The 16,247-nt window shown below is 47.2% G+C and overlaps 7 protein-coding genes across 7 annotated transcripts; 3 read left to right on the top strand and 4 right to left on the bottom strand.

The window, feature by feature from the left end:
* Nucleotides 1-74: 74 nt before the first annotated feature.
* On the bottom strand, nt 75-740 carry N7446_005219 (HMG-box domain-containing protein; the record flags this gene model as incomplete). Its single annotated transcript, XM_058513967.1, has 1 exon — nt 75-740. The coding sequence occupies one exon, from the start codon at nt 738-740 to the stop codon at nt 75-77; it is 666 nt and encodes a 221-aa protein (XP_058375296.1).
* Nucleotides 741-1,701: 961 nt separating this feature from the next.
* Nucleotides 1,702-2,244, top strand: N7446_005218 (uncharacterized protein; the record flags this gene model as incomplete). Its single annotated transcript, XM_058513966.1, has 1 exon — nt 1,702-2,244. The coding sequence occupies one exon, from the start codon at nt 1,702-1,704 to the stop codon at nt 2,242-2,244; it is 543 nt and encodes a 180-aa protein (XP_058375295.1).
* Nucleotides 2,245-8,446: 6,202 nt separating this feature from the next.
* On the bottom strand, nt 8,447-9,013 carry N7446_005217 (uncharacterized protein; the record flags this gene model as incomplete). Its single annotated transcript, XM_058513965.1, has 2 exons — nt 8,447-8,487; nt 8,686-9,013. 2 exons carry the CDS (start codon nt 9,011-9,013, stop codon nt 8,447-8,449), a joined length of 369 nt encoding a protein of 122 aa, XP_058375294.1.
* Nucleotides 9,014-10,976: 1,963 nt separating this feature from the next.
* On the top strand, nt 10,977-11,985 carry N7446_005216 (uncharacterized protein; the record flags this gene model as incomplete). Its single annotated transcript, XM_058513964.1, has 2 exons — nt 10,977-11,493; nt 11,549-11,985. The coding sequence occupies 2 exons, from the start codon at nt 10,977-10,979 to the stop codon at nt 11,983-11,985; spliced, it is 954 nt and encodes a 317-aa protein (XP_058375293.1).
* On the bottom strand, nt 11,960-12,384 carry N7446_005215 (uncharacterized protein; the record flags this gene model as incomplete). The annotated part of the gene is made up of 2 exons (XM_058513963.1): nt 11,960-12,247; nt 12,307-12,384. 2 exons carry the CDS (start codon nt 12,382-12,384, stop codon nt 11,960-11,962), a joined length of 366 nt encoding a protein of 121 aa, XP_058375292.1.
* Nucleotides 12,385-13,887: 1,503 nt separating this feature from the next.
* On the top strand, nt 13,888-14,683 carry N7446_005214 (uncharacterized protein; the record flags this gene model as incomplete). Its single annotated transcript, XM_058513962.1, has 2 exons — nt 13,888-13,988; nt 14,020-14,683. The coding sequence occupies 2 exons, from the start codon at nt 13,888-13,890 to the stop codon at nt 14,681-14,683; spliced, it is 765 nt and encodes a 254-aa protein (XP_058375291.1).
* Nucleotides 14,684-14,745: 62 nt separating this feature from the next.
* Nucleotides 14,746-15,840, bottom strand: N7446_005213 (uncharacterized protein; the record flags this gene model as incomplete). Its single annotated transcript, XM_058513961.1, has 2 exons — nt 14,746-15,349; nt 15,404-15,840. The coding sequence occupies 2 exons, from the start codon at nt 15,838-15,840 to the stop codon at nt 14,746-14,748; spliced, it is 1,041 nt and encodes a 346-aa protein (XP_058375290.1).
* Nucleotides 15,841-16,247: the final 407 nt, after the last annotated feature.

Below are 16,247 nucleotides of genomic sequence, written 5' to 3'. Positions count from 1 at the left end.
CAGATTTCTTCGACAGAAGCCAAACCCGTGCAATATTTTAGCCGCAGACGACTACTAAATCGCAACTCCTCATGCTAAACGAGCCATACGGTTTCTTGCCACAGGCTTTCTTGCCACTGAGGTTCCATGTAGCTCCCATCTATGAAGATGCTGGTCGTGGGGTTGATCGGCTCAAGACACAGCAAGTGGTGGTGCGCTTCATCAGGAAGCGCAAAAAAGCCACTGGAATAGCTTCCTTGGAAATCACCTCCCATAGGAGCAACGAGGTCTTCCAGAATGCCTTCGGGATGAGACCCTAAGCGGAGATAATTGATAGGGCTTTGGATACCCATTTCAAAGTCCTGGACCAAAGGACAGTCACCGCTGTTATGCTCGGAAATTTCAGGACTATCACGATGTGCCACGGGCTTGGTAGCAGATCGCCTTTTTCGCGCCTTCCTTTTGAATTTGTAGTTTGGATGCGCTTCGGCATGACCATCGCGCTCAATCTCGGCTAATCGACTGTATTTGTCGCGGACGCTCTGTGGTTCGTTTCTCCAGCACTTTCCCGCAATAGAGGAGATTGCTCGAGGGTTGTGCCGGTGTGATTGTCTTTTGATGCTTTCTGTATTGGCCCACCGATACAGCATGAAGGAGTTCATAGGCCGCCGAACCCTCCCTTTCTGCTCGGTCTCTCTATGGCGCTCTTCAACCGGTCGCCTCACCCATGAGTCTATATCCAGGATTGGGATATCCGTCATGTCTCGAGTCAACTTGCTCGGCGACTCCGTCAGGTCCCAGGGTGCGCCTTGGGGTATGTCGCCCGCGAAAGAGCCCTTTGTTTTGAGTTGACCGCTTACTATTCCACTGGAAATTGAGAGGGATTCGAAAGATGAGGTGAAAGACGATGAAGTGATTGGTCCCGGCCTGTACGGTACGATGTCCGTTGGAGTAGACAAACAACCCAACCCAACCGAGTCTTGCGATATCCTGCTGTCTGATTTAGCATAGAGAACTCCAAGGCAAATAGTGTAGCCTTTACCTAGTATTGACCAGTACTAGTCAATATCGTGGACAAAGTGAACAGCAGCGAGAAAACCACTATACGACTCTGTGAGGGTCAGACTCTGTAGCATCAGTTCGAATATTAGGGAAAATCTCACAGTTAGGTTAAAGTAAGAGGTAATCGGAACTGGTTCCTGGAAATCAGGGAGGGTAGGTTGGAAGTAGCAGATTACCACTAAGAGGAGCCGAAGCGAAACACGAGGAGCGGCTTGGTTGAATCTGCTCTGGGCCCCTAATTTGCCTCACACTAATTCGTACAGGGCCAGTCTGGAGTAGTCGGTCCCACCTTTAGACACGTAATAGTCTAATAGTAAGTCTATTTGTGAAAGGTCATAATCGACGATCTAGATGGTTCCTGGGAACAACCCCTGTACCGTATGCCAAGATGTGGACTTCTCATGGGAGGCATGGGCCTGATTGAACTAATCCAGCCTAGTTTCTTTAGTTTTGTTTTGAAAATTAGATATATCTCTATTGGTGCAGACCAGTTTCAGATTGCGGCTGAGTATACTGCAGTAGCATGCCCAACACGCAGTACGGCCGATTCATGAACGAGCCTTTTCTCTTGCATTATTCTCTATTTCCTTTCGCTAGATCATTGAAGGGGAAATGGCAGTTAATGTACCGTTCATGCAACAGCGCTCAAATCCAGACCCAATGAGGGTCAGTTCGTTGTTGAATGATCAGGGGGCGCCCACGCCCCAGTACTCACAACATTATTCAGTGGATCTACCACAAATCACGCAACAATCCAGCCGCCTGGAAAATGAAGCCCAACCGACCTCCATGTTGCAGCGACATTGTCACCCCTCCAAAAGACCATATGTGCAAATGCTAGAATTGTCACCTACCGTTACCGAACCAACAAGCGTCGACCACGACACTGAATGCGCACCCGTCCTGCCCGCGCATCGTAAGAGATACTCTAAAGAAGAATGCTATTACACCTGGCACCAGCGCGTTGTTCTCCAGAAAAGCTGGGCCACTGTCCTCAAGAACTTCAACAGCCGATTCCCGAACCGTCAACGTCTTACTGCCAAGCCTTATGCCTATGCCGGGATTCAGAAAAAAATCAATCGTTTCACCAAATGGAAGAACCTGCCGAACTACCGAGACCGATTCAAGGACGCTAATGCTTTCTTGACCGATAAGGATTTCATCAAATCTTGTACGAATGTTTGGTACCCTTGGATGGAATGAGTTCCGCTTTTGACATGGACTTTGTTACTGGAAACATCAAGAAAAGGCCAGACCGTGGTTATATGTTTTATTGATGCTGGGTACCACGCAGAACCAAAGAAACTTTATTCAAGAAGGTCGGCCATATCATTCATATGCCATCGCCGTCTGTCTCGTGAAGCCAGGAGAATGATATCATGTTCGTCGTGGGAAAGAGGGGGATCTAATGTAGAATAAGGTCAATGGTGCTCATATATCTGTCTGCTGAAAAGTCCCATCTGATCTGGTATACAGTTGATGTTGTGTTGTGTTTATGTGTCATGAACGTTTGAAGCAGCATATTATGGCGATAATGTGGTATCGATACCCAAGCCAACCTCTGACTGACGAAGAAGATCATTCCCTTCTTTGGTAATCTGTATTTCCTCCATGGGACCAAAATCGATAGCACATGTAACTTGCTCATTTGGACAAAGAACCTGGCGTACTCAGGGCTTCAATGTCTGCCGTCCATCTCCGGATCATTTGGGGAGCTTGTACTTCAAATAGAGAAGGATGCTTCGCCATATAATCCTGCACAATGGCCAATGACTGCAGAACTTGTATCTTTTCAAGATGCGCTGCAAGTCCAACAAAATCTGCTTCCTTAGAATCTTGGTTCTGGCTGAGCTCAAGGAATCCACTCGGCAATGGAGCATGGATATCTGGTGAAATAAGTGAGCGGCGCACATCGTGGGGATAGACTGGCCGGTCGGTGACAAGCGCTTCAGAAGCATCGCTGAGTAGAGGCTGCAATCCATTCCACTTTGGACTTGCAAAGTCCTTTGAAGATGAAGGAGGACAAGACGCGAAGGTTGGCTCGTGACCGCTCGAGCAAATATCGGAATCCGTATATTGGCTGAAGGGCGCGGAACTGCATTGTACGGCCTTTGGGTCAGCTTGGGGTTTGTTCAAGTAACAGAAATTTCGCAATCCAAACCTCTCGCTTCCGGCTCTAGCTGAAGAAGCTATGTTGACGTCCAATTCTGGTTGGGCGACCTTTGACTCGTCGCTTCTCTCTTGTGGCAGCCGTCGGCTCTTTCGGCGCTTCCGAGGCTTTAATCGTAACGTGTCATCGAAATCGTTGGTTTCAGGGCGGTCTTTCTTAGGTCGAGGTCGGATGGCGCGATATTTGGGGGACGAGGGTGGGGGAGAGGGAGAGACCGCGCGTGGTGCTGCCAAAAAGGGTGCTGGAGGAGGTTGTTCGTAGTCGAAGTCGTGAAAACTAGTCTCAAGGAACCTGGTGTCCACTACCGGAGGGTATATCGGAATATATTGCGGGGAGGTATATGAGCTTGGGTAACTGATCTGACCAAATGAGAGCTGATCTCTAGTGCCCATGTTGATCCGGAGTGGAGGCTTTTGAGTGGAGAAGTGGGATTCCCCTAGTATATGAGGAAAGGAAAATCTCAGGGTATTGCTTAGCAATAAACAGTATATCAACAATGGTAATAATGGAATTGATGTTTTCACGTTGCCGGGGAGTACTGTAGGATGGGTCTTTATAATTGACAATTGGGGGGAGAGATTGGCGCTTCTTCTCGGTCACAGGGCATTGCATTAGTGAGTGCCTCTAACTACATATGACCTCATGTTCGTATTTCTATTGGAAGCTAGCGTAGACGAATTAAACTTTGATTTTGGCAGTCTGATTGACGCTCGACTGCCCAAATCCCAGATGAACATTACTTGTTGTTGCGAGATTGACATTAGGACTGGATCTATCTAACGAAGTGTGGGTTGGACTGCAGGGGTTGGTGGGGACTTCCATGAAGGGAGCGCCTGTGCTGAAGCTGACGGGGATTTTATCGTAATACATGCTACCAGAAAATTGAGTTAGCCTGAATTTGTGTGCCCAAGAAGACTGTGAAGGACAGTTACCTGTAAGTAATTTGTGAAGGAGGCTGGACGAGTAGATGAATTTGTATCCTGCCTCCCGGTCAATGCGCGTGATAACCGGAAGTAGCGATTGCTTTTCCTAGACATTAGAATGGGCTCGCCCCTGACTGAGAGAATAGCAGTGCCTGCATTCATCGCTAGTGAAATACCCTAGTAACAGAATACTGAATTGGATGTAAGAAGGCTGTTTCTCTCGCCGTCCAAACTCAGCCATATCTCCTTAGCTAGTACATACCACAGACGTTATCTGTTCAATGAAGCTGCCTACCAATTTGGGACATGCATTGCTCATCATTGGCTACTTCCTCTCGCTAGTTTGAAGCCCCGTGGACTTTGGTTTAGCCCGTCTTGCACTAAGGGTCGTATTGACCGGCACATTGACTGGCGCCTCCTACGGCTAGCACTTTGGCTGCAGGTCCACACAGCGATTTTACAGAGACTCCTTTCAACTGTTATCACGGTGTATCCTTAGGTTATGTACTGCTAAACTATGGTATTCAGCGGCGTCCAGATGGAAACCTCCGCCTTCATTGCTCACTATAATGGTGTTGCTTATGGTCAAAGCAACGTTTAGATACACTTCTTGCATAAAGAATCCTCTCATTACGTCGGGTTATTTAATGCGCCCATTGAAAGACTGTTGTAATTCCAGGCAGCACTGTATCTTCTCAGGTGGTACTACATAAGAACTCAGTTATGGGCGCCCACATGGCTTCATATCGGTTTTGAAGACTTTCTGGATAAAGAAAACCCATGATAGTGTTTCTTTGTCTTTTTGGGTAACCTTGATGTCTCTCCAGGAAGTGCAAAATTTCCTAGGGGAAGCGTGATCATATTCTCCGTTGAAAAGATGGAATAGAACTGCTTTCATCTCTTTGGCCTGTTAGTTGGCGTAAGCAACAGGCTTCATGCTTACTTACCACAGGAATTCATCTCGCGAGGACGCGTGTATCTAACTTCTTCTGGCCACCAACTCGGTCTCTCCACATATGGTGGCCGTTTAGCATTTGTAATAATAGAGATCCACTTATTAAGAAGATCACGACACATTCTTGAATCCAGGCTATTGAAGCTTGCTTGATAAAGTTCCTTCAAAGTTCGAGGGGCCCGGGGTCGCGTTTGCGACTGCACTCGGCGACAGAGTACCCTTATGACTTGGTTTGCTATAGCGATATGCTTCCCCTTGGAATTCCTGAGTACCTCTGAGTACATAGTATTAATAGTGTTTTTGAGAGACCCTGGCCTACATACCGTTTCCATTGTTTTTGCTTTCCATATGCAGCGCAGTATTTGCATCAGAAACCACAAGACCTTCGGTATAATTTATCACTGCCGAAGTAGTGTGAAGATTTGGATTGAACTTCGAAAGGATGTCTGGAATGAATTGCGAGAACTTGACATGATGTATAACCGGAGTTTCACCAAGACCGGTTGTTGCGCCTGTGATCGAAAATGCTCTTCGCCTTGTTAATAAATGGAAAAATATTCATAGAATGCAGACTCACACGCAGTTGATGCTGGCGGTAGAATGGTCAATGGCGAGTATCTCAATTAATGGCTTGAAAACATACTTGTCCTGGAAAATAACCCTTGGCCACCCAACCGTCGGGTTTTCGCCTAAGCACATCGCCACGCACGGCTGTTCCAGCAATTCATGAATCAATCCGGATTTCCGATAAAGCTTTTGGTCTTTCAGTTCCACAAGGGTACTGCATTCAGGATACCATCTGTCGACATAAGCACGGTTCAACGCAGGGTAACTAATTACCTACTTCCATATGCCGTTAGTAAATGTGAAATGCTGCCACTTTAGGTAGAAATGGAACCCTCTTAAGTCTGCCTGAGGTCCAGCTTGCGTCATATTTGCATCGATAATGTGACAGAAGATGTGGTCATTCATGTGAGACTCGCCGACGTGGCAGGAGTATTCCTCATTGGTCTTGTCAAAGTGGCCAGAGGATTGTCCGGGCGCATGCTTAGTCGCTTCAATGGCGGTAAGGGCGTAAGCCTCTAACGGCTTGGTGTGATCTAGGCGGGATGGTTGGTTGCACCTGCGCTCTTCGACATCAGACACCACGGGTAGAGCTGATGGCTGGTAGTACGAATTCGAGAATGTAGGAAGAGCTGGTGGCATAAAGTTTTCAGCCCGGGGTCTTCAAATGAATGTCAGCGGGGCACCACGCAGCCCATTATTGGATGGCATTTCACTCAGCTCTCTGTGACTTGCCTAAGTTTGAGATTCATGGCCTGCCGGCGCTCGCTGTATGCCGGTAAATCCCCACGACATGGCCTCATATTGATCTCAGTGATGCTTGTGGGGTTTGGACTAGGCCTGACAAAGCTCGCTGCAATGGTATTACTGTTGTATGATTCAAAGGAGAGGTAGGACTCGACTTGCTGGGTTCGCAAAATGCTGCAAGTGCTGAGGCCCCCTTTTTCGTTCGTCCAGGGGATCGAGGGATTTGACCCAGGAAATCTGGGAGCCTTCCATTGTTCTTGAATTTTTTGTGAAATGTCAGCATTTGGTTCGTAATAAGAACGGAAAGCTCATCGTACGCTGTTGGATTTGGCCGTCCAGAAGCTCTGGGTCGGGGCCTTCGTGACCTTTTACAGGGAAATCGGTGAGGTTGGCTGACTGTTGAGGGTATATCTGAGGTCTGTAAAATTGGGTGCTAGGTACCGGTTGAGAGCCAGCATTCTCTTGAGTAGCCCAGTAGGGATCGAAAGGTGTAGGCACGGTAAAACTTAATGGGGTACTATTAGTATCCATGTTTAAGCGACACGCCAGCAAGAAAGAACCTCAGGATGATGGTCCGCATTTAATACAGGCGAGAGAACAGCGGCAGAGTGAGAATTCACTAGTCTTAAACTAAGCAATGGCTGCATGGGCTGAGATACAATTTCTGGTACCATTGACGCACAGGCGGTGCTCGCGCGACTATTGGGTACCACAAAAGCAGTCGTTATTTGACGGGCCTGCCCTTCTTTCGCCTGCGCTGCTCCACTTTCCAACCCAGTGAGTATGTGAATTGTGACTACAATCGGAAAGTCTCGTTTATTTCCGTTGGGCTTTTCCATTCTATCCTGCATCAAGAGACGATGTGTGGTCCCTTATGTTTCTCTCATTTTAGTTTTTCCGGATGAGATTGCTTTACGCCAGGGAATATGACCAGGGAATATGGCTTTGTATATACAAGCTGTAGTCTAGAACCATTTCTTGCCATGACAAATAACACGGTCGAATAGCTCACTTCGACGGCTTGTCTGAATGATCCAATAGAGCTGCGCTGTATTGTATCCATGAGGGTCTTGGAATGTCCCCACTGCGCACTGACGCCAAATTTACTCTTTTTTTCAAAAAGATGCAGATACCGACTTTTTGAAAGACTGTGTATGTAGTAAAAGTGGGACGGACGTCGTGTTTCTGATTGGTCAAGCAACCCCTTGCTAGTCTGTGATATAATGAGGGCCCGAGAGCATCTCATCCCAGCCCAGCACATAAAAGGTGGCCAGCCCAAGAGTCCGAAAGATATGCCTTGTCAATGAATAGCTTTGTCTCCCGCCTTTGAAATGTCGATAATCTCTCGAAATGGCGTAAGATATCAATGATTTCCTCTACTGAGCTATATGCTGAACGATAGAGTTTCTCATCCCTAAAGCAGGTCTCCGAAATAGCGCAGCAACGACGCTGATAGCGCAACAAGTGTGGCATCTAGGCACAAAAGAGGTCAAGCGAACAATAAGGCGGTATCACAAGCCCAACGCTCGAATTGTATCCCTGGTCTCTACCTGCCAGGCCCTCAGAAAGTACCAATACCGGTCCTGGGTCAAGCGCAGAGCTTTGGCCAAAAACAGTCTACTGAACAAGTATGCGCATTGTATGGCAAGCAAACTCACTGATCGTGCTTTGGTTATGCTTTCACTCCTCGCCTGGCATTTTGACTCGAGAATGGTCCCTCTCTCCCGGGCTCTTATTCAATTCTTCGCCAAGCCCGACGACCAATTTAAATCGATTTGCGCATCGATTCACCTCAGCTACAACAAAATATACGGATCGCTCTCGTTGGCGGACTTCAAAGAGAAATTGAGCCATCTATTAGGGTTTTTAGAATGGCACGTGATCAAAGGTGCGCGGTCTTGTATATCTAGTTTCTACTTTGACACATGGGCTCTCCTGTCATGACACTCCAAGGGAGTTTTTGAATATATTCTTGTGCCCTGAACCACGATCTGATTGCCAATATTTTACCGTAGTCTTTCACATAAAACGTAGTAAGCTTTATCCTCATTTTCGTGTGTTCTTATCCTCACTGTTCGAATAGTTCTCTGTTGTAGTATTGTGCTGTTACTTTGTCATCGTTCGGCAAGTCCTTCGGGACATACGACCGTCACTTACCACACTTGATAAGCATTAATCTAGACTCTAATCACGGCCAACAACATTGCGTCCATTGTTTCTCTGCTAGGAACTGTGTCCACATCAGTTTAAGCGCCTGGAGCTTGCGTTCACGAGTGAAGACTCACGACGGTTGCCAAGCACGAAGTCAACTGAGAAGCATTGGTTATATGAGCGACGTCCGGGGCCATCTCCCAATGGAAGATCACATTCAGCTATTGGGAACCCAATAGCCACACGGTAGCATCGAAGGAATTCGGGGAAGTCTTTCTTTGTGATCAAACCAAGACCTTTGTGTATATCATCTCCTCCTTCGCCTTCCCCTGCCTCCCGACAATGGCGATAGCACGCAGCGATGTCCGGAAAGAGCTGGTAACATCGAGGACAGATATATTTCAAGTCAGATTTCACCAGAGCCTTCAGCAGGATTGCGAGCTGCCTTTCCACGTCAGACATTTTAAGACAGAATGGATACAAGCAATCAAATGTACCAGAGTCCCACAATACGACGAAGACCTCTTTTTATAGTAAAGCGCAGCGTTGCCAACGCATATTCTGGGGTAAAAATTATTGGTTAATTTACTTGCCGAATACCAAGAACTTGCGGTATCGACGCATAGTAGAATGTACGGCTTTGGATAGAGCTTGGATTCCATACGCTTAGCTAGCGCGTGGCCTTGAGCTCATGGTATTCGCGTCAGCAATCGGCCCGACGCAGGTCCTAAGCTATTACGCCCTCGCATACTGAACGTCCGAGGTTTCCGTTGCATGAATGTTCTATCGTGCCTTGAAGCGAGCACAACATAAACTTCTGAACATAAACATCTATACCAACGCCTACATTTCGTTTTCTCTGTGCATCGATAGAGCACTAAAATTTGAGTATCAAACTGGCAGTATCTTCGTTTCAATTCTTGGGCTGGCCCTCTGGACGAACTCGCAGATATGTATGATACCACACAGTATCTGGGCCTTTTCACGTACATTCCCACCTTTCAAATTCCAAGCACCCGAGACATTGAGTTTTAAACTACCCGAGATGATTCGCCATGCCCAGCAGCTGATATGCTAGGACGATTGAAATACTCTATGGGATGAGCTTTACGAGCCTGTTCTTCTATTAGCACCATATTGAGGATCAAGGTAAGTTGCCTTACTGCTGCAGGTAATCAGATGCCATAATGTGACGCTTTTTTGTGGGGTCGTTGGCGGTGTGCGAGGATTCAAGTATGCGCCTATGGACTCGCGGTTCGGCTTATAGACAGGGCCAATTGGTATGGGCTGACTGTTGATAGGTCGAGGTACAACAGTCTGATAGATGGTATGCCTATGCGATTCACACAGAAACACGGTTTCTGGGGGTCGAGGAGTTGATTCGCCAGCACTCTGCTTGGTATGATTACGCCTCTCCTGAAAATCACAGTCTGCTGAAGCAGGTACAGTATTTTGATAGTCCTCCAACGGAGTTCCGAAAGACTCAATGGAAGAGTCGTCATTGATAGTAGCGAATGTGGGCTGGAAACACACAATTGTCTCTACCAGCTGTCTGATGGTTTTCATGGAACTGAGCAGCGCGGCAGGGTATGGCGTCGTGGCTGCCATCAATATGCAGGACTATATACCCCTGGGCCAATACAATATCCCGTGTCTTACCTTGACCGACATGATTAGCGGAGTTTCTCCAGCATCCAGCATCAGGGCTAGCTACTGCATGGTTGTTGTTTGCTGCATGAGGCCGATCAGATAGATTTGCTTTTAATGTAGGTCAAAGCGAGATTTTGGTTCTACATTACTCGACATACTAAAGAGGCCTAGAATGCATTGCCTTTACGTCTCTCTCCTGATTCCCCGAATCCTCTAAGCGCCCACTAAGGCAGATTCTTATTGTGATCACGAATGAAGTCTTCTAAATGACTCTTTGCGCTGAAGCAAATGTTCCTTGTTCTGGACTGCCATGTAGTGTACAATTTTCATGATTGATTGATTAGCTCTAATTACATCCCAAGCTAGGTTGAAATCGGACAAAAGAGAATGAGGCAGGAACGGAACGGAACGGAAAGAATACAATACGAGAAAACCTGTCCCCTTCCTGTTCCCTTTCCTGTCCCCTTTCCTTTCCCTTCCTGTCCCCTTTCCTTTCCCTTCCTGTCCCCTTTCCTTTCCCTTCCTGTTCCCTTCCTGTTCCCTTCCTGTTCCCTTCCTGTTCCCTTCCTGTTCCGTTTCCTGTTCCCTTCCTATTCCCTTCCTGTTCCCTTCCTGTTCCGTTTCCTGTTCCCTTCCTGTTCCGTTTCCTGTTCCCTTCCTATTCCCTTCTTGTTCCCTTCCTGTTCCGTTTCCTGTTCCCTTCCTGTTCCCTTTCTGTTCCCTCTCCTGTTCCCTTCCTCTTCCCTCCCTGGCAAGTCTATCATATTGTCTTGCCATGGATTCTCCAGAAAATGCAGCTCAGTCTCTCAAGAGTCTTGAAACTCTGATTGCCCTCTTCGTGGACCAAGCCTCCACCCCTTTAAGCGGCTGGCAGAAACGACAACTACATGCATGGAAGGTCCTACTCAAAGAAAACGGTCCAGTCAAGAGATCCAGAACCCGAACACATGTTCGAATGCATGCGCGCAAAACTGCGTTCAAAGTCAAGAAGACAGCTGGTTCCGAGACAGTTCTACTGTTCATGCTCAGGTACTCCATCTCGGGTTGCCCCAAAATAACCTATCATGGGTTCTATCAGGAGCTTCACGAATGGTCACGCAGGATGAATTTCCCAAAATTGCTCAAGGAGGAGGCATCCCAAATTTGGGAAGAGCCTTGTCCTTCCACGAGACATGCTTTGCCAAACCAACAGATGCCTCTGAATTATGAAGCCCGATCGCAACAACAATTCGACGCGGAGGATAACTCTTCGGCGAGAACAAATCCGGATGCACTGATTCCGTCGACTTCCTGTATGGAAATCAACCTAGTGACATGGCAAGACAAGATACTGACCTTGAAAAGTAGTTGGTTCAAAGGCCGACCAAACCGTAAACTATCGTGTCGCGAACGATCAACTCATTGCTGAACAGCAAAACGGTGCTCGCTTCCATTATTATGAGTCCGCTTATAGCGGAAGCTCGGCAAATATGTACAACAGAACCGAATCACAAATGGGAGGAGGAAGAGGAATCGAGGTAGCCTTCGACGTGCCTTCAAACATTTTGGATACCTTCGTTGAGCTACACAAAAGATCCGAGCATTCTCAAGGACACTCGGCAATCCTCACGATTCCCACACAGCAAGACCGTGTCGCATCACTGGTGTTGTCGATTTCGCGGTCCGAAGCAGTGGCAAACGGTGGAAAGCACGACTTAACTGAGATATTTAACGCCGGCTTCCCTTCTAGTTCTGCAGAGCATGACTTGCCTGAGATGTTCAACTCTGGCTCTCCCTCTGCTTGATAAATTTCACATCAACCACCATCGCTTCGATAGCACAATCCGTTGGAACTTTGCCTATGAATGTGTCCCTCGAATCATATACGTCCCAAAGTTTCACAGTGGTCCCAGCTCGGTACACCCTAACACACCCAAGAAGTTCCCGCGATAGATGTGGGCGAAAAACGATAAGACGATGAGTCGGATGACCAGGTATCATTTTCAGCGTATAAGATGTCCAAGTCTGGTCGACTTCGAGTAGGGATACTTGGAGCTGCCCGTCTAGCTGGATGCCACTCCTATTAGGTTCAAATGTCTTGCAAGGAAGGAAAAATGGTGGCAGACCTCTTTAGCTTTTCCCAAGATCTCTTCATCCCCATCTGTATCGAGCTGTATTTTCGAATAATACTCGTTCGCCGCCATCATGGGTATCTTCGGCTATCCAACTAACCCCTGTGAACACTTCGATTGTCAGGATTCGTGTAAAGGATCACGGACTCCGCCAGGCGTTCGATAAGATTGAAAATCAACGGTTTGGACAAGATTGTGGAAGTAAATATACTGAGTAGATCCAGAATGTTCGCTGATCGAACGGTTTCTCAGGAGTAACTGTGAATGCCTAACCCCCATCAACGTGTCGACTTGCTGGCACATGGCCGCTGACTTTTCGTGGTGGGGCAGATAGCCCCTCATCACGTGACTACGACATCCAAGATAATCAGAGCATTCAATCACAAGTGGAAGGTGGCAGGTAAATTTAGTAGAAAGCCGATAAAACCATAGAACAGTAGCTCCATTGAAATAAATCTGGTAAGGAAATAGAATGATCTGACAGAAAACAAAGTTCAGATAAGACTTCAGAATCAGCCACCTCCACATTTAATTTTTAGGGTCTGTTATTCTATCGCTTAAGGTATACGGGGGAGAAGACAAAAGAGACATGGTGAAAGAGGATCGTGGGAAACAGAAAGGAACGAAACAAAAGAGGAACGAAACAAAAGGAACGAAACAAAAGAGGAACGAAACAAAAGGAACGAAACAAAAGAGGAACGAAACAAAAGAGGAACGAAACAAAAGAGGAACGAAACAAAAGAGGAACGAAACAAAAGAGGAACGAAACAAAAGAGGAACGAAACAAAAGAGGAACGAAACAAAAGAGGAACGAAACAAAAGAGGAACGAAACAAAAGAGGAACGAAACAAAAGAGGAACGAAACAAAAGAGGAACGAAACAAAAGAGGAACGAAACAAAAGAGAGGGGGACACGGGGAACAAGTGGTCGAGAGTGGGGATAGCACTACTGGTCATTTTTGGGGTGAACAAAGTGATCGGACGGATAAGCGGTAGACGGGAGACCTCGGCTTGATTGGCTGCAAATAAATATAACATGCTGCAGCCAAAAGACTAGCTAGCCTCAAGTCATATCCAAGCATCAATCCCAGAAACACGCCGGGCAGCGAGCAGTTCTATCTGCGTTTCCCGCAGTCCAATGATCGCGCTTAATGCTTCCCATATTCCGCCACGGACCCCATCGCTCCTGGTGCTTTTCCTAGGTCAAGGCAGAATCCACGCGTTTCTCGCCGCAAGCGCTCATGACCAATGACCGCCAGTATGTACATGTCTGCTGTTTGCCCCTTTACGTCCTCTCCTCCTGGAGACATGCATAATCGCTTACGCCGAGAACGCTTAGGCCCTGTGAGCCGCTTCAAATGACAAGGTTCCCCACCTGCGAGATATTTCCTCTCGCGCTCGCTCGACCAAATAGTTATGACAGGGATGAAGCAATCTTTTCCAAGCCAGCACATAAATAGAGATGATGTTCTCAATCCTTCTCCTTCCTTTCTGAGTTATCCAGCTACAGCAGTTAGTTCATCATTTACTATACCCCGATCTCCGTTGCGCAACAGCACACGAAATTCGAGTCACAATGGCCGCTATAGTTTCTTTGCCTCCCACTCTTCCTAGACTTGATAAGGCTCTGGAGATCCAGGACTTTAGCAAGAGCTCTGCTCTGTACGAAATCATCCCGTATATCAAACATGTGGCTAACGTTTTATAGATACAACGAGCTTCTCGATGATGCGGATCAGCCTGCCGTTGCTGATGAGCACATTGAGAATCTAGCGGAAATATTCGTCCGTTACAATGCGGACAAGTCACTTGGTATTCACTTGATCCACGGCCACTTCAAAATCCCCAAGAACACCGTCATGCTTGGGACCAACTTCGAGAACAACTCCCTTCGATGGACAAGAATCACCAACATCAGCGGCATCGACCCCTCCCGTGTCCATGGGCATATTTTCGCCCTCACTCAGGACGGCTTGTGCGCGTACGAGTTACAAGATGGGCCTCTTCCGGATCTGTCCAGCGTAGGACCTGGATTTCTTGACGAGTTTCTCAAGTATATCCTCAACAACAATCTCGCCAGCCTCATTGGCCTCCAAGTCCTCGGCTGCGAAGATGGCTCCATGGAGGAGCTTATTCTAGATGAAGGAACTGTCATGGTGGATTCGCTTTCTGTGAAAAACACTGTGCCGACCCGCATTACAGGCTGGAAATTCGAGACTTCTGATGGCAACCCACGTGTTCGCGCGTCAAACGAAACACATGCGAAAATCAACACGGGTAATCACAGGGTCTTCAATGCAGGAAAGCCTATTCCTAAGTTGGAGAATGTAGAAGACTTGAAAGCCGCTCTTGCTATGGCCGGTGTCCTTTAGTGCTATGTTTTGTATCCAGTTGGCTAGTCATTTCACATTCATTTTTCCCCTAGTTCATCTGATCATACCAAGTCCGTGAACCTCGTAGTTGGATTAATCAAAAGCCCGTCTAAATCACGCATGCCATATGCTCCACTTTCATCATCATCAGAAATCGGTACTGGCATCGACTCATTCGGAAGACGACTTGTGAAGCCAAGCCACAACAGTACTCCAGCAATCCTTGCGGCTTTGATGGTTTTGATCGTTTCATTGTCCACTCCGGTTTCTTGGCTGAAAGTGCTCCAGAATATCTCATCCAAAAGGCGATAATCATCATACCTGGACCAGCCATGTTTCAAGTGGATCTTACTTATCAAACGATCATGAGCGTAGAGATTTATGCCGAATGGAGCAATCTCAGCCTCGGCCCAATCAATCACGCCGAGCAAATTGCAAGACTTTTCGTCCACCAGCATGTTGAAGGAACCGAAATCATTGTGTAGTAGCACCATAGGAAGTGAAAAGATGGCCGGCAACGAGTCAAGAGACTTCTTGATCAATGGATGGAATCGAATGGGGAGAGAAGCAAGTAACAAATTCAGGTCTCGTTCGTACTGATGGCACAGGTGCTCGCGGTACGTTTGATCAACATCCTGAGGACCTTTCCAAGATAGAGCAAAGAATCTACATAGTACAATCAGCGATTCTGTATATATCAAGTAGAAATGAATCACATACTTTGCGTTGTCGGCCACAAGATTTTGGCGCCAGCGAGAAAACTCGAGCGAGTTTTCAGGTACATCACCGTTATGCGCTAGGATGAAATCCAGGTGAGAGATGCCTGGCATTCGGTTCATCACGTATATGTAAAGCGGTTCTTTACTCTCATGATCGTCCCCGATCTGTCCCTTGAAGGAGATCTGGGGTGTCAAGGTACCGTAGATGGCTTTGACGAGGTTCATAATATCCATGTCCAGCGCTAGCGACTTCAGACGATACTGCACGACGAATTCGGCGTTAGGGCCAGCATAGACGGTGTAGCTACACACGCCTTGCACGTCGACTGGAATGACATTTCCGCCAAGATGCTCACTCGCATAGTTGTCACAGGCTGAGCGAGTCGTCGTAGTCTTCTCAAAGAATGCGACAATTTCTTGTTCAACCTCGTAATTCATATCGCTGGTAGCCGTGGTTTTGCGTCCGTAATGTTTGAAAATAGAGCAGATTCAGTAGAAGAGCTGTCAGGAGAAGGAAACCAACTTAACACGCACAAGAATGATGAGAGGAAGAGCGGTGTGCTGACAAATAGGGGCTGGGGGCTGGTTTGCATCTAGGTCTTAATGCATGAGACAGCTATACAGCCACTTTTAGAAGGACAAATTTCCGCCAGGGAAGATGAGCTGTGCTACGGGCCAATCGGCTTCCATAGACCATCCGGCTGAAGTAACTCGGGCGAAGATCGTGCGACTTGCCCCTTAGATGAGTTAATACTCAACTTTGTGCTAACGACTTCTTGTTTTTCCACTCACAAAGTTTCTTCAGCCCGTTGCTAAAGTTGGTCAACAGTTGATCGCCAGACCCG

The sequence above is a fragment of the Penicillium canescens genome, assembly GCF_028828765.1.
Source record: "Penicillium canescens strain IBT 15451 chromosome Unknown utg000003l_segment0_segment0, whole genome shotgun sequence".
Classification (NCBI taxonomy): Eukaryota; Fungi; Ascomycota; class Eurotiomycetes; order Eurotiales; family Aspergillaceae; genus Penicillium; species Penicillium canescens.
The sequence above is the reverse complement of the archived record's forward strand: the minus strand, read 5'-3'. Positions and strand labels throughout refer to the sequence as shown.